Source organism: Branchiostoma floridae, chromosome 13, assembly GCF_000003815.2.
Source record: "Branchiostoma floridae strain S238N-H82 chromosome 13, Bfl_VNyyK, whole genome shotgun sequence".
Taxonomy (NCBI): Eukaryota; Metazoa; Chordata; class Leptocardii; order Amphioxiformes; family Branchiostomatidae; genus Branchiostoma; species Branchiostoma floridae.
The window spans coordinates 17,369,381-17,395,909 of NC_049991.1; the positions used below are offsets into that span (position 1 = coordinate 17,369,381).

At 39.6% G+C, this 26,529-nt stretch overlaps 1 protein-coding gene across 2 annotated transcripts in view; it reads left to right on the plus strand.

Moving 5' to 3' along the window:
* LOC118428907 (ankyrin repeat and fibronectin type-III domain-containing protein 1-like) overlaps positions 1 to 26,529 on the plus strand; it is a 163,790-nt gene that overhangs the window by 44,455 nt on the left and 92,806 nt on the right. For both annotated transcript variants that reach the window (XM_035839191.1, XM_035839192.1), the window contains 2 exons: positions 11,432 to 11,889; positions 24,461 to 24,558. In XM_035839191.1, the coding sequence (XP_035695084.1) occupies positions 11,432 to 11,889; positions 24,461 to 24,558 (556 nt within the window). The remainder of the gene's footprint in view (positions 1 to 11,431; positions 11,890 to 24,460; positions 24,559 to 26,529) is intronic.

Genomic DNA, 26,529 nt, shown 5'->3' on the forward strand with positions numbered 1-26,529 from the left:
TTACAACAATTGGTAGCAACAAATATATGCAAAATATTTAATCTCACAAATCAAAGGTAGTCGTATACATGTTTCTAGGCAAAGTTATACATGTAGAACAGTCAGAAGATAACATATTCAGATATAGTTTGGATCTTCAAATTAATTTTTTTAACGAGCAATTTCAAGTTCAGTCCACGAAGGTGCAAAATGCAGCTGAGTCTTGTTTCACTCCATTACCTGTCCTGTAAACTTAACCACTGTGTCAGGGCTTTTATCCTCATCCTTCTATTTTGGGCACCAGTGCAAAGAGCTTATTTGAAAGAAGGCTGTACCGGAATAGCTAAGACCCTTTTACGTGCGATCCATAAATGTAGGGATCTGAATTTCAAAGGTAAACTTTTATGCCTTGTCATATAAATAGTTCCAATAGCGTGCTACTTAATAGCTTGTGTATGATCAAAAACATCTAGGTGCAAGTTCAACAGGTAGATTTTTATCTTGAGTCAGATTTTAGTGGGTAAGTCCTCAAAGTTTACAGGGCGTATATACAGAAAAGGCTGTCTGCTATCTTGCTCCCTGTAATGTACTTCGGGATTATGCTTTTATGGTGTGTCCTTATGAGGTAACGTTGCGCCAAATAAAGGATCGCAGGAGCCGACTTGGCGCGGTGTCCGAAGAATGCCTAAGGTGATGATGCGCCGTTTGCACGACGATTGGGTATGCATGGTTTTGCCCTTTTGTCCTTGGGGTCAAAATTGGGGAATTAGTCTTGATGACTGTCTCCAGACCAGTGATTTCTAGTTAACCTCACTCAAGGATTCCAGGTCGTGCTGGAGGGATTAGATACAGACTCTGGTAGGAACCAGAATACTGGTCTGTCAGGGCTCGAAATACTTTTTTTCTGCATACCTGCACTGGTGCAGGTAACATTGAAAATCACCTGCATCAGACAAATTTTACCTGCACCACTCTTAACTTAAGATTGTTCACAAATCATTTTTATTTTTTTAATACTTTATAGGTGGTAACAGTTAATGCAGCTAATAACAATCCATATACACCTACCTAATAGGACATTTATGTATAAAACCCAGTACATGGAGTCATGGACCAGTGCAGGTTGGGTGCATGTAGACACCAGAAATACCTGCACAGCTCCAATTTCACCTGCACTAACCTGCATATGTGGTATTTCGAGCCCTGTCTGTGCTACGATAGTGCTCTTTATTTGCTGTTGCAACATTTTGTGTTTGTTAGAGACAGTGAACTGTTGGTAGTACCCTATTGTGAAGCCCCTACCAACTTTGGTTTCCTTGTCAAATGGTATACACATTAAGGAATTTTACAAAATATATTTTTGTAAATTACTTTCTCTCTACTACGTTACCGTTAACTTGTACAGCCAACTTTGAATGCATACCTGGCGCCAAAAGTCTACTGCATTAAGATTGATATCAAAATTGTTAGGTGAAAAGTCTTGTAGTCAACTCTGATTGAAATCACTACCTCCCTAGTATACAATATAGTGGCAGCTATAGAATGACTAATAAGAAAATCACCAGAGTATAAAATACATAAAAGATATTCTGTAGTGACTCTGATATGTTGCAACTTTCAAAGATCAATGCCTTCTCAAACATCAACGCCTTAATTAGGTCTTTCTCCGCTGTTTCTGGTTGACAGAGTCTTGAAAACCTTTTATCCATAGCCTTTAAGGTTCTAAGGTAAGTCAAAATTGCGTGAAAAATGCCCATTCATCTGTGATGAAAACTTGTCAAAGTCGTAATTTGGTGACTCGAAAAGTGCTTCCGCTTCCTTCCATGGCTCGTTAGGTCATGATTTATAATCCAGCCAAGCAGACGCTTCCTGTGCCAGGTCCTTTACGATGAGAGGAAGGATGGAAAATGAGATTAACATGAGCCTCAAGGGTGTCACGATTGTACATTCACTGTCAGCATGGTTAATATCAAACATGATAATTTCTTGTCAGGTGGTTCTTGAAGAATTCTCTTTGCATTAATCATATGATAATTTCAACTAGGTGAATGATAAAGCCTCCGTCACTATTGAAGTCAGACCAACGATGCGAAAATCACGCAATGTCATGCAATTAACCCTCCTATTGACATACTGTGTGACGTATTCTTAATTTGCAGGTTGAAGGAAGCAAAGGAAGGAGTGTAATAGAAGGTCCTTCTTATTTAATTATAGAATATATTTGTTTGTTTGTTTATTTGTGTGTGTGTGTTTTTCTGTGTCTGTGTCTGTATGTGTGTGTAAGTGCGTGCATGTGTGTGTGTGCATGTGTGTGTCCATGTGTGGGCATATCTGTATCTTAGTGTGTTAACAGCACACCTGCAGGAGCTATTAATGAGTGGTTTTTCGGATCCATTATTTAGTTTGAACTGTCTGATGATTTATAGCATCAAAGCCAAATGGTGTACTCCCGTGTGATGCTTTTATAGGTGATGATACAATTCAGTTCCAGTAACCCTGATTGCTGTTCGTCAAAGCAACTAAATGCTGCACACTACTGGAGGATATGATTGCCTGAGCACACAATCTGGCTAACATAATTTACTCCCCAGTGTGGCTTGGCTTTCATATGTGATTATATCTGCTCGAGTTCTTGGAAGTCAAGTTATATTTTCTGGAAAAGCTCTTGGCTATGGTGTGTTTTCTGTCAAAATGAGTTAATGGTTAAGTCAAAGTTGGAAGATTGCCAAGAGATTTTCCAGGATACAGGGTCTGATTTCCAAGAACAAAGATAAGTAGATACATTTGTAATCCACAATGGTTGTCTTTCAACTTGTTCCATTAAGCAGGAAATTTGTTTGAAAAGCATTTGGGTATCATGCTTCCTCTGTAAAAACAATCCATTTTACCTAGACTAAGTGTGCTGTGGATCATTCCATGTTTTATTGTGTGATGTTTCATTGTATGATGTTTTTTTTTATCTACTATCATGAAAACAGGAAACATTTAAGCATCTATTTGAAGAACAATCAAGTGAAATTTGATGACTTATTTAGGGCTCCAAAAGAAAAAAAATATAGGGAACAGTTTTATCCATAAATGACATTGGACAACTTATCCGAAATCAAACATTAAAAGCAGGCAGCGCTATGATTGACCTCAAAGTCTATTTTTTTGTCATATTTCTCTCTTTCTTGTCCAACTTAAATAATTTCTGTGCATTCTTTTTTTATTCTCTTTTTTCTCCACTGTTACAGTAATGGCTGTCTGAACATCCTACAGTGCTCTGCATTCTGCTCACTACTAACTCGAGCCATTGCCCGTAAAAACTTCAACATGGCACCACTGTTGTCCCTTCACATTTTCCACCCAGTAGTGAATGTCTCTTATCCTAAACCCTGGCCGTGTGCGATCCCTGGAGAGCCATTTGAACACAGTTAACCACCCGTTGAAACAGTGGCAGGGTTGTTTGTCTCCGCCTGTGGCACATGTTTGGAGTCGTGCGGCCGGACTTACCATCCTCCCGCGCCATCTGTTCACCTGAGATAAGGGCCCTTCATGCTGGCCCTGGGGCATGTTTGAAATGTCCTGTGTAGAGACGCAGAAGATAGGTTGTTTCAGCATAGATGATGACTTGTAACTGCTTTGAAATAACAGGAAAACTTTTGAGTCCAGACTGAATTAACGCTATAGCTAATTCACTTTTATCCGTGGGGTAACCTATATCCGTCATTTTTAAAAACAGGTTGTTTATCTTGGATATCACGTCAACGGACGATGATTTCAAGTTGCCATATTTTTAAAATATAATTTTCAGTTTGAAAACACTGTCCGGCTTTACTTGATATCCCAGCATACCCTGCTTTTATACAGAACGGATATAGGTTACCCCGCGAAAAATGGTTAACTAGCGTTACATCGGATCCCTAAATCTTAATCTCATGAGCATATCTTGAAATGTTGTGTGCAGAGACGTAGAAGATAGGTTGTTTCAGCATAGATGACTTGTAACTGCTTTGAAACAATAGGAAAACTTTTGAGTCAAGACTGAATTACATCCCTTAAAATCTCAATCTCATGAGCATATTTTGAAATATCATGTGTAGAGACAGAAGATCTGTTGTTTCAGTATGGCTAACGACTTGTAACTGCTTTGAAATAACAGGAAACTTTGAAGCCAAGAGCGAATTAATCTTGAACAGTGCAACATCCCTATATCTCAATATCATGAGCATATTTTGAAATGTACATGTAGTGCATCAAGACAGAGAAGATCAGTTGTTTCAGGACAACAGATACCTTGTAACAGCTTTAAATAACAGGAAATTTTGGACTAAAGACAATATACCTGTTAACAGTCACTACTGTAACATAACTATAACAATAACAATAACCCTGAATCTGAATGTTTGAAATGTCATGAGTCTAGCAGACAAAAGACTGAATCTTGCACGACCCCAAGAAGGATGAACAGTTGATTGCTGTGTGGTGTGCATTGTCATTATTCCCTTTGCATTAATAACACAGAAGAGCCTGGGTCAATGGGGGTCGCAGATTGTAATCTTGGACAACCTTCCTGGTGAACTTCGTGAATAATTCATATGGTGCTGATGACGGGAAGGGAGATACTTAAGTTTCTTCCTTGGGACGAACTGACTTGATTTTATGAGTGGCGTGCCTTTGACTCACAAAAACTCAGATCTGAGGGCTGGAAAAACGGATGTGAGGGCTGGAAGAATTTAAAGATCATAGGGCACAGAAGGATGCAAGCATGGATGTCATCCATTAAATCAAGTCAGTATGGCCTTTAAGCTGATTCCTAAAATGTTAACTGTAAAGTTATTATATGTAACCAACCAATAAGATGCCTGGCATGTAGGAACTTTAGTGCCAAGTGAGAGGGATTATTTTGCACTGCAACACTGCAATTTCAAACAGCTAAAGTAGGGATCATGTGAGGTCGAGTATGTCCTTGGTACTCACTGAGATAGACAAGGCTCGCATAAGAATATACATGTATACGTGTTGGGATGGATGGGCAAACATACAAGACCAAGAAGGGAGATGCATATGTTACTTCCTTGGGATGAACTGATTTTATGAGTGGCGTGCCTTTGACTCACAAAAACGGATGTGGGGGCTGGAAAAATGGATGTGAGGGCTCAAAGAATTTAAAGATCATTGGGCACATAAAGGATGCAAGCATGGATGTCATCCATAAAATCTTGTCAGTGTGGCCTTAGCTGATTCCTAAAATGTTAACTGTAAAGGACCAATAAGATACCTGGCATATAGGAACTTCACTGCCAAGTGAGGGGATTATTTTGCACTGCAACACTGCAATTTCAAACAGCTAAAGTAGGGATCATGTGAGGTCGAGTATTGCTCTTGGTATTCACTGAGATAGATATGGCTCACAGAAGGATGTAACCCTAGTTCACCTTTATCCATCGTTTCCAGAAACAGGGTATTCATGGATGCTAAAAAAAAATAAGTCGACCCACGGTGGTTTCAAAATGTTATGATTAAGATAAAAATTGCAATTGGAAACAACTGTCCGTCGACTCAATATCAATAATAGGTTGCCCCTCGGATAAAGGTGAACTAGCATTAGATGTGTTGGGATGGAAGGGCAAACATACAAGACTGCACTTTTTTTGTAATTTTTGGTAGATTTAACTTTGGCGGGGTAAGTTGAATCTTAAGACGATCGAGAATGTTACTTGGTGAGAAATATCAGTACTGAAAATGAAATCATATGTAACTTCTTGCTCGATCAGCAATTTCTTTATAGTGGCCACCTGTCTATGGTGGCCACATTTCTCCAGTCCCTTGATTGGCCGCTATAGACAGGTTTGACTGTACATGTATGCACACATAAGACACCCAGGCGTCTGTTTTGTAATGTAGCAGCCCCAGGTTGCCCAACAGAATGATGACACTTAATGTTAAGTCTCTGACTCAGGATCTGCAAGTCTAGAAAACCATGACTTGATTGTGTAATTCCATTAACCTTGAGCTAATGGAATCATCCGAGACTCAAAACCAATTTGAAGGGAGGGAGGTGCCAGTAGCAAAGGTTAATTACCCATTAGAACCTCCTTTGGATATTACTTAACATATGACATAATCTTAGGGCATAATGGTGATGTCAGTGTAACCTCATGTATTTATGCATAGGGGCAATGTTGAGGATAATGTTAAGGATAAAGTGTAGAGTCTGCCTGATATTGTGATAAAAAAAGCATTAAAAAAAGCATAAACCGTTATCAATTGTTGTGAATGACTTTTTTTTGGACACAAAATCTAAGTAACACAAACAGCCCTAAGACAAGGCAAAATGGGGTGGACTTCCTGTGTGAGTTACTCCTCCTCTGCCACACTGTGGCAATTATTGTTCTGTTGAGCTGCAATCATCATTAAAGTAACCACATACTTAGTTAGAATCCCACAACATGACTTAAAGTCCCACAACATGAAAGGAATTGGGGGTTCTCTTATATAAAAAAACCAGTTATGAAGCAGATTTAGTGGCGTCAGACAATCATATCCTAGAGACCTTGAGCAGCATGAAATCTTTTCAGACACTACTTTTGCCTGTTGCAGAAGTGACAGTTTTATGCACTTCAAATATTGATGTATAATTCATAAAACCAATCCAAGAGACCTGGAGGCACTTGAATTCTTGTCAGGCACTACATTGGACCGCCCTCGATATTACCTCGGGGTATCAAACCACGCACCCTTCAAATTGACATCCGGCATCTAATTCTAAATTGATTTGTGTGAATCGACCCAATATCCTGACTTATTACCACTCGAGGTCCCTCGCTCTATTTTTAGGTCCGCTGCAATTAGGTTTCGGAGGAGATGACGTCAATCGTTCCCTCCCGCCCACGCGGTTTCATTCCCGGGCTGTCTGCAGGATATTGTGTGGTGATGGGAGGGGTTATTGGTCCATGGTCGTGACTGCCGTAGTTCAGTGCCTCGCAGAAATTGAGTCGACACGCCTACGCGATAGAGAGTTTGTGCCCCTCAAACAACTGTCAACCCCGTATGCCGTCAATCTGTGCGTGTGCGTGCACAGAAAGTCGATTAACAAAATATGCAGTCAACAAACTTAAGTAACGTCACTTTTAGCCACCGCCCATGCACTACTGCCGTAGTTCAGTGCCTCGCAGAAATTGAGCCGACACGCCTACGCGATAGAGAGTTTGTGCCCCTAAAACAACTGTCAACCCCGTATGCCATCAATCTGTGCTTGTGCGTGTGCGTGCGTAGAAAGTCGATTAACAAAATATGCAGTCAACAAACTTAAGTAACGTCACTTTTAGCCACCGCCCATGCACTACTGCCGTAGTTCAGTGCCTCGCAGAAATTGAGCCGACACACCTACACGATAGAGAGTTTGTGCCCCTGAAACAACTGTCAACCCCGTATGCCGTCAATCTGTGTGCGTGCGCAGAAAGTCGACTAAGAAAATGCTCAGTCAACGAACTTTACTACGTCACTTTTAGCCACCGCCCATTCACTATTATGCTGACAGAAAAAACTCGGTCTCGTATGCCGTTAGTCTCTGCGTGACTGTGCATGCAGAAAGAAGATTACAAAATGCGCAGTCAACGAACTTTACTGACGTCACTTTTAGCCACCACCCATGCACTATCATGCTGACAGTCACTGTGTAGAAAAAGGTCAGTCTCAAAGAAGTCATGTGCAGTAAAAAGGCGTATACAGGAAATCGATTATACACAGTCAACGAACTTTACTAGCCTAGTTACTTTCAGCCACTGCTCATTACTCGGCCCTAAAAATAAGCTGGCAGTCTTTACATGTGTATAGAAATAAAGTCAGTCTCTAATATAATATGCCGTTAGTCTCTGCGTGCGCAGGAAGTCGATTAACAAAATGCAGAGTCAACGAACTTTAATTTTCACATTTAGCCACCACCCACTAATATGTCTTTAAGCTGGTGGTCACTGTGACTGTGTAGAAAAAAGTCAGTCTCATATGCCATTAGCCTGTGTGTGCGCAAACGATCAATTGCACAAAATGCAGTCAACGAACTTTATCTCACTGTTATATAGCCACCGCCCATGCACTACCATGCTGACAGTGACTGTGTGTGGAAAATGTCAGTTTCATATGCCGTTATATATATATATATATATATATTATACAGTCCATGCGTGTGCAGAAAGTAGATTAACAAAGGCACTGTCAGTCAATGAACTTTACGACGTCACTTTTAGCCACCGCCCACTACCATGCCCTAAGCTGTCAGTCAATGTGTGCAGAAAAAGTCTGAGTCTCGTATGCCATTTAAGGCTGTGCGTGTGTTGTTAGAAAGCTGATTAACTAAATGCACATTCAACAAACTTTACTACGTCACTTTTAGCCACAGCCCACTACCATGCCCTTAAGCTAGCGTGATTGTGTGCAAGAACAAAAGGCAGTTTCTTTTGAAGTTAGTCTTTGCGTGCACAGAAAGTCGATTACTAACAAAATGCTCGGTCAACAAACTATTCTACATTTACTTTTAGCCAACACCAACTACTATGTCTGTACGTCAGTAATTACAAGCTTTCAGTTATTGTACGCAGGAAAGTTTCCTACAATTGTCACAGTCATCTAGACTAATTCCTTTTTTTTTATTATATAAGGATGGATTATACTAAAACAGAGAGAGAGAAAGAGAGAAAGAACATTCACTTTTTCATATTTTTATATTCAAGGAGGTATGAGGTCTCCAAACTTGTTGAATTTGATACTCTCTCACACTATGTTGACTGGGAAAAAATAAAAGTTTGACTTCGACATAACTTAAGTAATTCTCTATACGTGTAACTGACAGTGTGCTATTCATATTGGCAAGGTGCCCCCTTTTCAAACAGTCATAAAAGATGATTACAACATATATCAGAATTTGACAAATCATAATTACACGCCTTTTACATCCCCGCCCACCTGTCTGTGTTAATAACGTTGTAGATGCAGTTCCTGACTTTAACTGTATGAAGTGAGGCAATTTATCACTGTTAAAGAAGTAACTGATGCAGTAAATTTGAACAATTTGTCAGAGTTAGTGTGTATCTTGATAAGCATAAAATGCTGCAGTTGACAGAGCACAATGCTGAAGTCTCGCAGTATAGTCACAGTGGCTGTCAGGCTGGTACCTCGGGTGATACGGAATACACCGTGTTGTATTTTATTTATGTCATACCCACCTGAGAAAACCCATGTTTTGATGCGAAATGCGCCAGAAGTTGAAGAAATTTGGTGCCCTCGAACAAAAAGTGTTACAACAGCAATGTTCTAACGTCCGAATCAGGTATTCGAATTGCCAACCGTGCCGCACTCGGCCCGCTCAAAATGGTTACATTTACTTGAAGGAAGCCTGTGTGATACAACTTTCATACCTATGTGATACGGAAGTTATCACATGGTCTGGAACACCCGTATTGAACGTTTTTGCGTCATAGGGCCACACCAATTTAATTTCTTGGTTCACGGATTTTTTCATAAAAAATATGGAGCGAGAGGGCGAAATAAAAATAAAAATAAAAATTGTAAAATGGTTGGGGTAAAGGTAACGGCTAATCCAAAACATAAAGAAAAAAAGTTTTAAGCTTGAAAAAAGTACAAAAACACTATTTTTGTACAGTAACAGCACCTGTACCCACAGTTTAAGGAGCTTATGATATAAAGGCCAATTTGCTACACCAGAAAGTTGGTGAATGGTTTCATTAATGGTGAAAATTTGCTGATTGGTAATTTTTATTTTTATTTTTTTTCCCAAAAAATAGGAGCGAGCGAATCTGTGAACCAAGAAATTAAATCGGTGTGGCCTAGGTATGACATAAAAATCATGACTATTTCATTTCAAATTGGAATTACTAATATCAAAGATGATTCATAAGTTTTATGAATTACCCTTGATATATTACCCAATTTGAAGTCATATATAAGTCTGACTCAATCAATTATGTTACTTTAAACTTGTTAAGGCCTTGAATAATAAGACAAGCCAAAGTTTCTTGCCTTTTCACAGTGAAAAACAACTTTCATACTTAGTATATATATTAAACAAAAGAAGGGAAGTTTAGTATAGGAACTTCATTATACTGCATGGCTAACTGCATGTTGTGGCTCTTGACGGATATGAACAGTAATGGACAACACCATTTACATTTGCGTAGGCAAAGCTTCCGCTGTTTCCCAATCGCGCTAAAACCGTCCTTAATTGGACAAGTCCTTTGGCAGATCTGACGATCTACTTTTAGCGAGCTCGGAATTGGAGGTTTTAGTGGTGCAACATCAGTAAAACGGTGAAGAAGCAAGTTATGAAAGGGGTTTGGCATGCTATAACTGACCTGCCTCCCATCGTAAGCCCAGAATAGCTCGCTGTTAAAGGTTTATAGTTTTTACAAGTGAACGGCTTAACCTTATCTAAAGGCTTGTACATCGTCAGAAATGGCCAATAAACAACGGGACTGGTCAAAAATAGAAGTTTTATCTTTAAGGCTGCTCTTTTTGTTTGAAGTCTATTGATTTTCCTGAAAAGTCAAAGCACAAAAAAAGGATTTTCCAAGGAATCCGGATTCGTTTCACCAAAGGATTTTCGTTCATCCCTGTGTCAGACCCTGCAAATTGACTGGAATCAGCGTTTCCTCCAGGGCACAAATCCTCCAAGTGAGGCTGCGGAAATTGCTGCGTGAGAAAAGATTAGCGCAGCAATTTACGTCAGCAGTGTATTTACATAGCTTTCCTTGAGTCACCTGCTAAAGCCTACGGAAATAGCTGACGTGTTGTAATCGCTGTGTAATATCCATCTGTCTTATATATTGCCCTGCATGTACAGGGCTTGGCTTTGAACTAAGAGACTGTCTGAATTCATCTGAATCAGCAGCCAAAAAGTTAAGGAAGTGCCTGTAAGCAATAAAAGCAATTGGGAGTCAGTGTCTACCATCTTGTACTTCAAGTTGTATTTTTTAAAGATGACAAACTGTTACAGTAGTAGATTGCTCAGTGTTAAAAAATTTCAACAAGTGGTGCCATTACTTATTGTTTTCCACATTTTTCAACTCTCTTTTAAACTTTGTACCATCAAAACATGCTTTTATCTCACTATCTGTTCAATGAACTGTCGACCTATGTTTCATCGTATTGCCTGATCCTAATATGCAAATTTAAATAATAAGAATAAATGTTACGGTGACAAAGACTCTTGGAACATGCATAATGTATTGAAGGTGGTGATTTTACATCGGATTCCTTGTTTTGTCTCTAACATTGAGTTTTATAAGGTTTGTTATGTTTAGCTTATGAATGTATCTTTATTGCGATTAGATTACTTTTAATATCATACTGCATTTCAGCCCATAACGGCTGCAACTGTTTGTTGCATCTTGCAACGAAGTAATAAACCATTCATTCATTCAAAATCGTATCAACCATTTTGTCTTTGCTGCAGAAGTCGCATGGACTCCATGGAAAACAGCAAGGAAGCTGACCCAGAGGAACTGAACCCAGAAACATCGCGGGGGAAACACAGGCAAGACAGGAGACCCTCCAAGCCCTCCAACACCACACAGGTCACCATCGAGGTAAAGCCAGAGAAACCCAAAGCCGAGAGAAAACTGTCTCGGTCGCGGACCCTCCCCTCGACCCCGCAGAAAAGACGCTCCTCGAGCGCGGACGACTTGCTCAGGCTACAGACGACAACGGAAGAAAACAACCTGCTAAGACTGGGGAAGGGTCCGATGGGGAAGTCTGCGCAGGACTGCAGTAGGCTCGCTGAAGAGGAGCCCCCTAGCGGGCCGACGACGCTCTGCATACCTCAGATTCATGTGGAAAGTACAGAGACGACTGAGAGGAGGAGAAGGCTGCTACCTCAGCCCCCCGTGGATGGGAGTACCATTCCAACAAGAGGTCAGAACTAATTTTTCTCTGTTCTCTAATTATCTTGTTGTATTACATTGTGCAACAGCTTTCTGTATCTATATAGCTGGTATAATCGCCGTTCGGCGTAACAAACCAGCTTTGCAGGCATGTGGCGCAGCAGCAGCTGGTTATAGCTTTGTCTATCCTTTAAAAAATACAGACACAAAAAAGTGCAACGTCCTCTTCCACAGCCCCCTGTGGATGGAAGTACTATCCCAAGAAATATCCAATAGCAGCTTCCAAGTTGTTGACAAAGTCAGTGTATACGTAGTCAGATGAATGGGAGGGACAAACTTCTTAAAATCCCAATTGCCATCCCAAATTTGCAGAGACAACATTTCAGTGCCACACACTTGTACATGATTTGTCCTGCATATTATTAGCATTTCCTAGCAACTTAGGTTACTACATTTTCAATTTTCTCAATGCCATTTACAGCCCTCAGACCAATTAAACAGTATTTATGCTGGTGCATTATCCTGTTCATTGAAGGAAACATATAAGATTTACGAGTTAATTATAGTTAGGAGACTTTTCATAAGATGGCATACCATCAGTAGAAGCCCCTCCCACCATTATCTGACTTGTCGTTAAGAAATAACAGTCCTTAATAATGGTATGTACAGACATATGATCAATGGTACCTCATTGGTGATTTGACAACAATGGGTGTAATAAACCGATCGTCTTCCGGGGTGATTCTTATCACTTAATGAGCATTGAAAGGCGGGAAATTACTTCCTAACCTGACTGTGATTAAAAAGGCCTCCAGCAATTTACGAAGGTTCATTTTTCATTGATTTTATTTTTGTCAGGAGGAAATGCTAATCTGTGTCTTGATGATCTGTCAATGAAATACAGTATGGTATCAGTTGAGCACTGATAGGGGAGAAATTACTTTAAGAAAATCCTCTGTCAGTTTACATGCCAGGATTTTTCATTTTCATTGAGAGAAAGCGTTAATCTGCCTCTTGAAAAAATTACCAATCGTTATTTCTAAAAATATCAGTCTGCAGTGCAGTTTTCTTATATCTTCTAACCGGCTTGCTGTTGCTAAGGACAAGGTCGTTTGTAGATCTTTGCCCACAAACGGAACAACCAGAAGCTCGGGACAATAAAAAAAAAAACTTGGAAAACCATAACAGCATGTTATTTCCAATTTCTCGTTTATCAGTCAGAAAGACTCAGTTCGCTAGGAAGATTGGCACCCTGATAAAGACACTTGTCATGACTGGCATTTTCTTTATGAAAGCCTGGCGCCAGAAGATATTGCCTGTAATGTACGTTATCTAAGGAGCTGTCGAAATGACCATTATATGTCAGCGTTGGTTGCAGACAGACCAATTTCCTTGCTGCGTGATAGAGGGACAAAGCTAAGTGGGACAAGGAATTGCTTCTTTTTTGTATTATGGATTGAAATCCTCCGGATCTTTAAAAATTTGTGCTTGGGAATCATCCATACTGCAATACAAATAAAATTCAACAAAAATGTGGAAAAGGGCTATTCAAACTTACCATCATCTATGCAAACAGCACCCTAAACCATTTTCTAAGCTTTGACATTTTGAAGCTGTCAATCACCTACTAGTATCTCTAGCGTGAAAGTTGCAATCTTACAACAATCGTACGACAAATTTTTTGCCAGAGGTGTTACAGTGTTAACGCTAGTTCACCTTTATCTGCGGTGTGACCTATATCCGTGGTCTTTAAAAACAGCACATTGAGTATATTAAATTTGCAACATTTTAAAGATGTTCTAATTTGAAACCAACGTCTGTCGACGTAATGTCCCTGAATACGCTTTTTTTAGAAACAACGGATATAGATCACCCTCGGATAAAGGTGAACCGGCGTTATATAAAGATAAAGTATAGAAAAAATCAATGAACTGAAAGCTCAAAAACATTAAACTATTGAGATTTCATAAAGCAAGCTCTTTTATTCATCTGTTTGAGTCCCCAGAAGGTATTATATTGAGTATTTAACAGGTCTATTTTAGAGTTTTCTTCAGTAGTATTCTACTTGCTGTGAGTTATGTTTCCTTTTTGTCAGTGTTGGAATTTGGGAGTGAGTAATTGCCATTGAAAGCCTTATTTAGTGGCAGCTACATGACAGTTACCATCCCCACTCACACAAACTCCTGCACAGCTAATCCAACCTTAATCAAGACACATCGCTTCATTATCAAAGCTTGTTGTCGTAAAGATCGCATATTAATAAGTTAAAGGTATGGATTTCCTGTATGTGGGTGGTGACCTTGGCAATGTGCTAAAATGCTAGAAAGAAAAATGAAAAACGAGTTAATTTACAAATGAAGAAGAATACCCCTTTGTTTTTTTTAAATTAATTACTACTCAGTTTCATGCACTTGTTCAAATATTTCCATAACAAAATCAGAGAACCAAGAAATCTTGAGTTGTCAGGCTTCAGGCAGATTGTTAATACAAATTTTACAACAGTTGTGCCCTTTAGGACTTATTCTATCCTATGGTATTGACATTTCAGACAGATTTTACTGCGGCCATGCCCTTACGGCCCGGTTTATTGCCCTATCTTATTTCTTTATCACAGCAACATTTCAGCACTAAGGCCAGGTGCCATGCAATTCTAAGGTGTTTCTTTCAGCTCCTGCTGCCCTAGTAGATAATATTAAGCATGAGAAAGTAAATTTCATTGCAGTGTTGCGTATTGAAGTGCCATATTTTCTCTTTGAAAAAATAACATTAGGCGCAGTAAAACTTGATAACGTTATCCATATGGTCCAAAAAATCATAATCATAATTATTTTATGACCTGCTATCAATATTCAGTATAATAACAGTTCTTCCTTTATTCATTAATGACAAAACTATGGAAAGGCAAAAGGACAATTTAGACAGTGAGGACAAATGGAAAGGACTAACTATATTTGGTATGATTACTTTTAATATTCCAACTTCGAAGCAAATGTTTTAAGACGATTTCACTTCATTCATGTTGACCAAATCATCTGCCAAGCTGAAAGATGCTTACTGTTGTCTGGTATCAAATTGTTTTTCAATTTTTTGTTTGATTGCAACTTTAAGTTAAGTTTAATTTAGTTTTTTTCTCCTCCAATGTTCCTCTTCCCCTTCCTGTATGTCATTTTACCGTAAAACTGTCCTTCAAATTACCACAAGACAAGAACGACCGCTCCTGCCTATTAATCATTAAATAGGACGATCCGTCCTTCGAGACAGATCCGTATCAATAATTCGGGCGGTTCGGCCTTCATCTGCAAGTTGACGTCATAGCAACCCACTGGCCGACCCCACTGGTGTTCGGGGATGAATAATTTAGCATTGCCGTATCGCCTTTTGACCTAAATATGCTGAGATTTGTACTTTGGAAAGCCGAGGGGAGTTTTGGAGGGAACACTCATCCATAAGAATATTGCCTGTGGCTGAACAGGCAATGCATGTCAGCACAAACCACACTGCTGTATGAAAGATTCATGGCAAAATTGATGGTTTGCTGGTAGGTCCTTGCCTCTGATATGACTCCCATATTATCACCTCAGACATTGCTTCAGTTTTTGGGGGTCTCTATTTCAATCTACCAATTTTCAGATATGCAAATTTTAAGTTTTTAGTGGTATATCATGTAATTGTATATTTTCAGACGAAATGAAAATTAATACATTATCAAAATTTGTTGTCCAGTTGAAAAAAATTCAAATTTCCTGGATAATTTGTTGTCATTGCCAAGTCCAAAAAGATGAAATAAATACATGTTAGAACTTTGGAATCCACGTTTTATTTTCAATGTTTCACTCCATTAAGATAGCTATAACTAAGTTCATAGGTTTTAGAATTTCAGGAAAATGAATTACAGATACTAGATGATTTTATATAAATTTGAAAACTGTGGCCCTTACATATTCCTATCTTAATTTGAGTCAGAAAAAAACTTGAGTCTGAGACAATTGACATTTACCTCTACTACTCTAGAATCTGATTCAGTTATTCTGCCAGACCATGCACAACGTCTTCCCTGACATATATTACACACAATATGAAACCCTGTTGTGTTATTATAATGTGTACACCCCTGCCAGGCCCCAGTGTTCCTTCCTGCATTGCCATCCTTGTGGAACTAATGGCTGAATAACAGCCGTCTTCCCGACAGGCCATCTGAGACCCTACATTACATTCACACCTAATTGAGGAGGAATCAAGGTGTTGTGATTTAGAGTTATCAACCGTGTGTTACGCCCTGATGAGTTCCTTAGTTTCCTAAGTGGTGTGAAACAGGGACAGGAGAGCAACGGAGAATGCGCGGAATGCACAATTCCCTTTCTGGATGTCTGGGGTTATTGCACTAACAAACCATCTGTCATTTATGTATAAAACCCAGTACATAGACCAGTGCAGGTTATGTGCAGGTAGACACAAGATATACCTGCACATGCAGCTCCAATTTCACCTGCACTAACCTGCATTATGCAGGTGGTATTTGAGCCCTGCTTAGTTTCCTAAGTGGTGTGAAACAGGGACAGGAGAGCACAGGAGAATGTGCAGAATGCACAATTCCCTTTCTGGATGTCAGGGGTTATTGTGACAAACCATCTGTGAAATTCTGTCCGGAGATGAAAGACCGCGGGGATTTCGTTGGCAGAGGTTACTTCAGGTTGTGCAGAGTTTGTTTCTCCGTCTCAGTCAGGCTGTCTCCAGAATGAAAATTTGCCCACCCCTTACGCCACAACTGTAACAGTGGAGTTCAAGCACTGCCAACCTACACCCAAAGCCTGTCAGGCTTTTGACCAAATTGGTTGTGTGCTTGGTTTTGGGAGCTTGGCTGCCAGCGCGATAGGTCGCGGGTTCGAATCCCGGTAGCGAGCTTGGGGTAAAAACTGTTCTACTCGCCTCTAGTGTTTCAATTGTAACAAACCATCTGTGAAATTCTGTCCGAAGATGAAAGACCGCGGGGATTTCGTTGGCGGAGGTTACCACAGGTCGTGCAGAGTTTGTTTTTCCGTCCCAGTCAGGCTGTCTCCAGGATGCAAACTTGACTACCCCAACTTTGTTACATGAAAACATATTTTTTCATGAGCCTAATTTGATGATAGTTTTAACAGCAAAAAGTTGGAATCAAGACACACACCTCCCACCACAAAAAGCTGAATGTCTTATGCCGTGGGGTGGTTATACCAGCTAATAATGCTAGTTCACCTTTATCCGCGGGGTAACCTATATCCGTTGATTTTAGAAAGATGGCATCTAGGGATATTTAGGTCAATTAATGGTTTCAAACTGCAAAATTTTAAATTACAGCATTTACTCGAAATAACCATCTGTTCCACTTGAAATCCTGAAATACCCTGTTTCTCAAACAACGGACAAAGGTGATGTAGCGTTTGATGCAGATCCATTTTTCAGTTGAATCAAAATTTGCCTTTTCCTTTGCAACACCCCAACTATTCATCAAGACCCCCACCCCCATCAATGAGAGTGTCAGACAAAAAAATTGAGCTGGAGACTGTCTGACTCTTGTGTTAGCCTGATGTCCTGTGAGTGTCTTCAGTCTCTGAATGACTTTCACAGGATAAATTATTGATAACGTAGCATCAATATGCAAAGCTATGAAGTGTCTTATAAGATTCTAGTACTCATTTTTCTTTCTAGCCCTTAATTTCATACTTGACTTAGCTGACCAATTTTTTAACATTCAAGTCATGACTACAGACATAACGGTCTGTTTCTTGCTGTGTGCATCATACTAAACTAAATCCTTGCTTGTCACCCCAAAAATGTCTCAAATTACAAGACACAAATTACTTAGAAGAGAAGCTCAGGCACTCATACACAAACACACACGTACACACACACACACACACAGCCATCCACGCACACACAAACACACACACACACACACAGACATATACACACAATTTCTATAAGTTTGTAATTTTCAATTAATTAGATAATTGTAAACTTAGAAGTTATGTTCGTTGCATCTCCTACAGCATTTTAACATATAAAACTAGTAATAACTTCCCTTTACAACAATGAGGATACAGTATTCTATTGATACCGTAAATGCCATGTTATTATAATGATAAGCAGTCATAAGCTGTTATTAGAACCCCTATGGCAACCATTGCAGTAACTCCCACTAAGTCATAATCCATAATGTCCATAAAACGTGTCCCTGGGCAAAGCAGAGGTGCTGTACCATACAATAAAGAGCATTAACAGAGAGCTTTATCTGTAATGTAATGTAAAGGTTCAAATCTAAAGCTTAGTTAATATGTCCCAGTGAGGACATGTAAATCATATACTTGGTGTAAATGTATTTTAGTGCTTACACTTGTTGTAAAGAAAATGAATAAGTCGTGACCGAACAAACACTCTGCCTATTACATCTTCTAGTTTGGCATCTTGGGCCAAGAGTCTATAATGTGATACATATTGTTGTTACAGCACTCACATATATCTACAAAAAATGTATGCTGCTGTGTAGGCATTTGTCCATCTCGAAAGATGAAAAATGAATGTTGCCCTGAATGTTAATGTTATCTGGTCCATCTGGTACATCTCCTTTGTACCAGACAACTTCGGTACCATGGTCTAGTTATGGCTCCGCTTGCAAATCTGAATTAAACTTTTTCATAATTTTACAGGGCCTAAAAAGATCAAATTTCACATTTTTAGAGGTGCAGTCAGACAAGCGTGTGAATTTCGATACACACACTCATCTGACTGCACAGAGTTTCTATGACAAGAAAAAACTAGTCATATCGTAACAAGATACAATGTACAATGTATCATTAATTGAAGAAGTGCAAAAGTGCAAGAACAGTAGAGCATCCTGGATAGAACACCTGGAGTAAGATTACTATGAAGACACCTAGAGGTGTATTACAATTGTGTGTGAATCCACAGACTTAGTGCCTGCAAAGCTGAATGTGTTGAAAGGTGGTTGTTTTCAATTTTGGCTGCGGAGTCCTCTACCCACAGACTCGCAAGTAACTTACCGTTCCTCCCGCTTTTGGTTCAGTATCTAATGACTCTCATCGGTAATGTGGGGGAGGGAGTTTTCTGGAGCAGTGGTGAGCTAATGGTTGATATCCACATGATAGCGTCTGTCTGCTGGGCTGGTGCGATGGGGTTGCGTGGGCGGAATGAAAGTTTGCGTCATCTCGAGAGGGAGTCAGACCCATGACGCTATACTCAAATGGCTATATGATGAGCAATATACTGAGCTGCAGCTCCTCCAATCTGCAAAATGTAGCCATCAAAACTTTACATGTATGGTGTGATTCTAATGTTGAAATGGTCAAATCAGATGTAAAATTGTCTGGAATCAATCATCAAGTTTTACTTTGTGTAGTGTCTGCCGAACAATATAATCCTCGAGATCCCAGGTTCTCTAATTCCCTCAACAACACCTGAAGTAATCTTATAAAGAAACTTAAAGAGGTGTGTTACATGTATGATTGTGTGAATCCCCATGTGTCTGCTGCGCTGGTGCGATGGGTTTGCGTGGGCGGAATGGAAGTTAAATGCGTCATCTCAACAGGGAGTCAGACCCAGATTTCACATTTCTAAAGGTGCAGTCAAACGAGCACTTTCTACAACAAGAAAAAGAGTAGGTCATGTCAGTACAATGTACATGATTGTATTTGATTGACAAAGAAAGTTCTGCAAAAGTACAAGAACAGTATACAGTCATGATGTAGAGCATCCTTTAGTAGGTAGTATAAGGCAACACCAGGTGAAGTAAGATTAATTATGAAGACACTTAGAGAGGTGTGTAACATGTATGTGTGAATCCCAGCTGCAGTAGTGAGCTAATGGTTGATATCCACATGATAATGTCTGTCTGCTGGGCTGGTGCGATTGGTTTGCGTGGGCGGAATGAAAGTTTGCGTCATCTCGACAGGGAGTCAGACCCATGACGCTATACTCAAATGGCTATGTGATGAGCAATATGCTGAGCTCCAGCTCCTGCAATCTCCAAAATGGAGCTATCAAAACTTTAATTGTGTATGGTGTGATTCTATGTACAAATGGTCAAATCAGATGTAAAATTGTCTGGAATCAATCAGAAGTTTTACTTTGTGTAGTGTCTGCCGCACAATATAATCCTCGAGATCTGAGCTCTCTAGTTCTCTCAACAATTCCGTCCTGAAGTGTTCTTTAAAAAAAACTTAGAGAGGTGTGTATCCCCAGCTGCAGTAGTGAGCTAATGGTTGATATCCACATGATAACGTCTGTCTGGTGCGCTGGTGGGATGGGTTTGCGTGGGCGGAATGAAAGTTTGCGTCATCTCGAGAGGGAGTCAGACCCATGACGATATACTAAAATGGCTGTGATGAGCAATATACTGAACTGCAAGCTTCTGCAATCTGCAGAATGTAGCTATCAAAATTTAGGATGCGATGTTATATGGTGTGATTCTGTGTAGAAATGGTCAAATCTGATCATGTTAAATTGTCTGGAATCAGATGTTTAGGGTGACATAAAACGAATGTATCAATTGCTGTGTGGAATTGCTTCTAGACTGATTTCTATGTATTATTATCCTACTTTAGAATGGCATTGATATTTAGACTTAAAGTGTTTGTAATTTCAGTAATTTTTGATTTTGTAATTTACCTGACACCAAATGTAATGTCTTTACTATCAATCTGAACAGTGTCATATGCTATGCTGTACTTTGACTGGTTTTGTTAGGTAACGTTAGCAACATTCTTCCACACTGTTCATGGTGTCTCAGATTATTACTGCCAGATTCCAGATTAAATCTATTTATTTAATACCATGCAGTTTGATTATATTGTTGTCAAACAATATACTATGTTAATTAAGGTTTTCAAATTCCCATTATTTTTTCTCTCTCTCTCATGAAGCAAGCTCATGTTTTGGCAGACACCAGAGTGTCTCCAACTTTCCTACAAACAAGTCGGGGTTTTTTTATGTTCAGTTTTCTTTTTCTCCCAAGAACGCTTAAATCCCCAACCCATATCTATAAAGTAACGAAGGCTCCTAATCCCTTATTATATTTCCAGGTACATTTGGAAGTTGATTAGAGAGCGGGATTAGCTGTGATAGCACTCTTTCTCCATTTGTGTTTCTCCAGGCATGTCCAAAAAAGTAATCTCTTGTACGTCACATATTGAGATATAAAGCTTTAATATTTGAAGTATTCATAACATCAAATCAAACCTAAGTCTTATATGACAGTTCCCATTAACCAGCGGTGTGTTTAAGCCTCTTAATACTGTAACTTCCAAATGAAAAGCGTGTAAAAGATAGAAAGGTGAATACACCAATGCCTAAGTGCCCTGTTTGGTATGCATCAGCACGATGTGAGGATTTGCTATTGTTTAGCAATCTGGAATCTGCCAACAAAATGGATTGCTGACTCAAAAGTAGCTGCACTTTATCTTTATTTTGAAGAGCTATGAAATGAATGTCATGTGAGAAGTCTTACTGTGATGGTATCAACGCCTATTAAAATTTTATTTTTGTGTAGTGTCTACTGTACAATACATTGTGTATAATCCTCGAGATCTCTCAAGCTCTCCAATTCCAAGAATATTGGAATGGATGACTATTATAGCAATTATTATTTTTACATAACCAAGTGTTCTATTCAACAAACAACATGTCTGTCACCTTTCTCATGGCTATTCCGGCTGCTTTCAATCACACTGAGGCATACATATATCTTTGGTTCACCAGAAGGCTTTATCTGAGGGTAACCTATATTCGTATTTTGTAGGAGAAAACGCATGTAGGGATGTGAAGTCGACGGACGGTGGTTTCAAATCGGAACATTTTGAAAATATTGCAAATTTGAAACCACAGTCAGCAGACTTGATACTCCAAATGTGCTGTTTTAAAGACAACGGATAAAGGTCACCCCACGGATAAAGGTAAACTAGCGTTACATTCATAGGACTGGAGGCAAGTTCGTTGACCTCCCATCTCAGCTAACATTTTCTAACATGTGACACACGACAGGAAGGTCGAGGACTCTCCAGAAACTTGTGTAACATCACTTAAAGCTACCTTGATGGTACCAATTGCTGTAACTTAGTGTAAGTGCCCATCTCTATATCTGTGTTATACAACCTGGCCATACCAAAGGTCTCATATGTTTCTTTAATAGCAAAAATTTAACAAGATGAGGATGAAAACGGGCTATGAAGAAAACTTGAATCTGACTAGTACTGTTGTATATTTGCTGCCTTAAAAACTTAAACTGTGTGAACAAAAGTTCAATAATACTTGAGTTTGCTTATCAGACTCTGCTTTCATGTCCACCATCTAGTTCAGCCCTTTTGTAAAACCCTGCAAACAGCCAAACCTAGCAATTAATGACTTTAAGTATTTGGGCCTAGGCAATACCTTTTATTATTAGGTATTTGAGAAATTTCATTTTATCATTTGAACAGACCATAAACCAATTCAATGACCTCGAATAGGTAAATAGAATCAGTCATGCCCATCCACTCCAGAATCTACCTCAGTAAGAAAAGTTTTCAGTGTTTCTCATGAAAGTAAAATTCGGTTAATTTAAATCTTATATGTCTGACAACTTTGAAATTAACCCCATGTAATGAATATCAATTGAGATATGGACGATGACCTCATAAGTCAGATTTCATAGATAAAATAATGATATTTATTGTCTTTCGGAACCATGATATTACCTTGACCCTTTGAGGGCATTCTAGTTATAATGTACAGTGATGCGAAGAGTTTGGGGGGACTTCATCAGATTTTAAAGGGAGTTGGTATTTTAAGGGAATTCATGGCTGTTAAACTGATAGGCTCTGTCTTATAGATTCCAAGTGTTCAGATTTGAATGCATCATGTATATGACATCATAAAGCCCCCCTCTCTCTCTCTTTCTTAAGCTTACTATTATATACCTGTATCATGAAGATCTTTATATGATTGAAAATGAGTGACAAATACAGTTACCAACACTACTAAAAAAACATAACTTTCTTGGCAAACATAAGGTCTCTCTCCCTTTCCTTCTTCAGCTAAATATCACACATGTTTCATGAAGACAATGAGCCACAATTAAATGCTGTTAGATTATAACCCACTCTACAAAAATGTAATCTTCTTGGCAAAGATGATAGTAACAGAAACATTAACAGCAAATTAATTGTAAGGCTGGTAAGTCTTTGTTACCTACATAGAAAAGCTAACTTGTAAGTTGTATAGGCATATGTTGAAATTATGTTTTTCACTTTTGCCACCCCACCTATCTGGTTGTATGTTAATTGCAGCATACTAGAAAGGCTGCAGAGAGAGAAACACTTCAAAGAGAATGAATTCCATGATACTGTATCCCATAGAATTTATAAAAGTGACCACTGCAGAGTGACCACCTCTGCCCATAAGGAACACCAGGCCATTAATGTCACCCTTTTTGATGGTCCCTTACATAATTTTTTCCATTTAAATTAGTATTAAGATAGCCTGAGTGTGTTTACACAAGCTCTTGCTGGCTGGAGTTAATTCCCCCCACCTGCGATTTTAGTCAGGCTAAGGCCCGATCTAGACACATTTTTTCCCGATGTAGCCCCACCCGCCGATATCGGCGGGGCCAATATCGGGGCGCATCTAAACACATTTTGCAAATGGTAGCGCGGGACATCCGCTCGTAGCGCGGGACAACCCGCGGCGCGGAACATTCGTGACCCCTTTTGACCTCTGGTGACACATCCCGCGGATTTCAAAATGGCAGGAATGCCGCTAGCTTTTTTCCACTCGTTATCAATCAGGTAATGTTCTTTCTGTATCTCATGCGCGTGATCTTAAACATGAGACGCCATGCAAGGGTAGGGCGCAGGAGGCGATTGAGATACAGGGAGAGACGACAGCGGCCGGCTAGAGTGAACGCAGCGTTCTTTCTCGCTGCCCTGATTGTGGCGGAGGGTGGAGAGCCTGTACACCGGGGTGTACCAAGGAATCCCGCGTTCTTTTGGGATCTCCTCCGACGACCATACACTTATAAGAAAAGCAGTTTCTGCATGGTTCCATGTGCAACGGGATCCGCGGGAGCGCCCAGCTTTTCCCTCCGCCATCTTGCTGTCCCGCGCGAATATGCCGCTGTTCCCGCGTTATATGCTAATGAGCCCGCATTAACTGTAGTTATATGCTAATGAGCTTCGCGCATTCGCGGAGCATCTACACGAGCACGGAACATGTCGGGGACCCCTGCTAAGGTATCGGTAAGGTATCGTTAGATGGCTTACGAATGGTCCGGACCATTCGGGAGAAATTTTCCCGATATAGTAATGGCGATATAGTAGTTGCATCTAGACGCTGAAAAAAAGCTGTCGGCGAGAGGTAGTAGGCTCGCCGATATCGGGAAAAACTGTGTGTAGATCGCGCCTAAGTATTAAGAAAGTGACCACCTGTCCAACCAAACCAGTTTTTTTCCATCCGCTGAGGCTCTTGGGCTTACTTTAAACTGTAACAGTGTTGATAAATAAACAGGAGTGGTATGTCATCTGGGTGACTGTGTTAGATTGAAATCTAACTGTCTGACCACAACTTGTCCTTCCCAGATGCTGCATGGAGACTGGAAGATGACGACAATGTGAACTACTTGTGTGCAATAGATGACATCAGAATCCAGACAGCAGACACCGTCATTCAGGAATTGGTGAGACATTTGTCCATTTCTTTTTTGTTTCCTCTGTTTTTTGTCATACTCATTGCCGAAGCTGTTGGGCTTATATCGATTAGGATTTTACTAGTATATGTTATACTGTATACTACCATATAGTAGTATATGCAGGGATAAACAAGTCCACTAGCCCTATAGTCCCGGGCAAGTGAAAATGCCAATCGGGCAAGTGCATGTCCTTCCCCACTTGCCCGATCGGACAAGTTAGCTTTTCTCCATTGAGTGAGATTTTGATGTACTTGCTACTTTTCAAAGTCATGACATCAAGCATTGATTAACACAGAAAATAGACCCAATAACAAAAATTCCATTGAAGGCCATGAATGTACATAGAAAAATGTCATCTAGATTTCGGGCAAGTGAAAAGTTGGTTCGGGCAAGTAAATTTTTTAAGTACTTGCCCGATAGGACAAGTCAATTTTAGAAAACTTGTCCAACCCTGATATGTTATATCAATAAAATCTATCTAAAATCTTTGATTGATCCACATTGATATTGTATTGTATAAAAGACATTATCCATTTTGCCCGTTCTAAAAAAAAATTAAAAGAAGATATACACACGTAAAAAAAGCAGGAAAATTATCAGAATAATATGTGTGTGTGTGTGTGTGTGAATACACGTTTTCCACCTATGTATTTTGGTACTTAATGTCACATTTCTTACAATTGTTACTCCTACATGTATCTTTGAGGTCTGCCCCAATGACCACCTGTTAGCTCTACTAGTATGCATTGGTGAACCTGCACGTTGCTCTTCAGCACCACCTAGCAGTTTGTAATATAACTACAGGCCTATCTTAGCTTGGTTTGTAACCTCAGACAGCGAGGGATGTTTCCTAGCTTTGGCTATAGCCTGGGGCCAGGGCACTTGGTGTGGGGTCCTTCCTGTCAATCAGCATACACATTATGTATGGTCATAATCTCAGAGAGAAAGATAGGTAGACTCACAAACACAGAGAGAGGTTGAGACAGAGACAGAGAGACACCTATGCACAAACAGTGTCACAGAAAGGGAGCCTGAGGGAAAGTCAGAAAGACAGAGAGACACACTAGACACTCATACGGCCATCTAGAGAGTCAACAGAGAAAGAAAGGAAGACAGAGAGACAGAAAATCATCAGCTCTCCTCTGCCAGGCCTCTTGGACTACACATTGGTAAGTTTCATGGATCTTTTTTAGGCCTACCATATGTCACATTTCTAAACCGGGTCCAGCCGGGGAGCTTTCGGGAATTAAAAGTATGATAATTATATCTGATGGTGAAAAACATACAGCACAGATTGGCTGTCACTAAACTCCGGATTAGTTGCCACAAGTTACATATCGAAACTGGAAGGCACAACCGCACCCCTCTGCAGCATAGAGTCTGCCAATTTTGTGATCTACAACATGTAGAAGATGAACAGCATTTTATTTTACACTGTAAATTGTACCATAATGAACGGATTGTGCTTTATGAATATATCAGAAAAGAGTTCCCATATTTTGAACATCTTAATGCAACGGATAAATTTCTATTTTTGATGCACCTAGACAAACCCTGTATATCAAACATTATATGTTCTTATATCTACACCTGTACAAAGAAGCGAGAAGATGTCGACCATCCTGTTAGCTTAGTACCTTCAACTAGTTAAATTGTATCCTGTTGTTTTTTCATATATTTGTTACGAATACAGGTCGTTTCGTTACATGGTCTTTTCGTTACACGTCATTTCGTTACATCATGAAGTCATTTCGTTACACCATGATTAGTCATTTCGTTACATCACGAAGTCATTTCGTTACATCACGAAGTCATTTCGTTACAGATTAATGTCAGGCCGTTATAGTACTTCTTACTACAAATGTATTACTTTTCGTGGTAACAAAAAGCCGGGACTCAAAATTCAATTTCTTTTTCTTGTTTTTCGGTAGATATTGAACGCCGCTAAGCGCTGGAGGC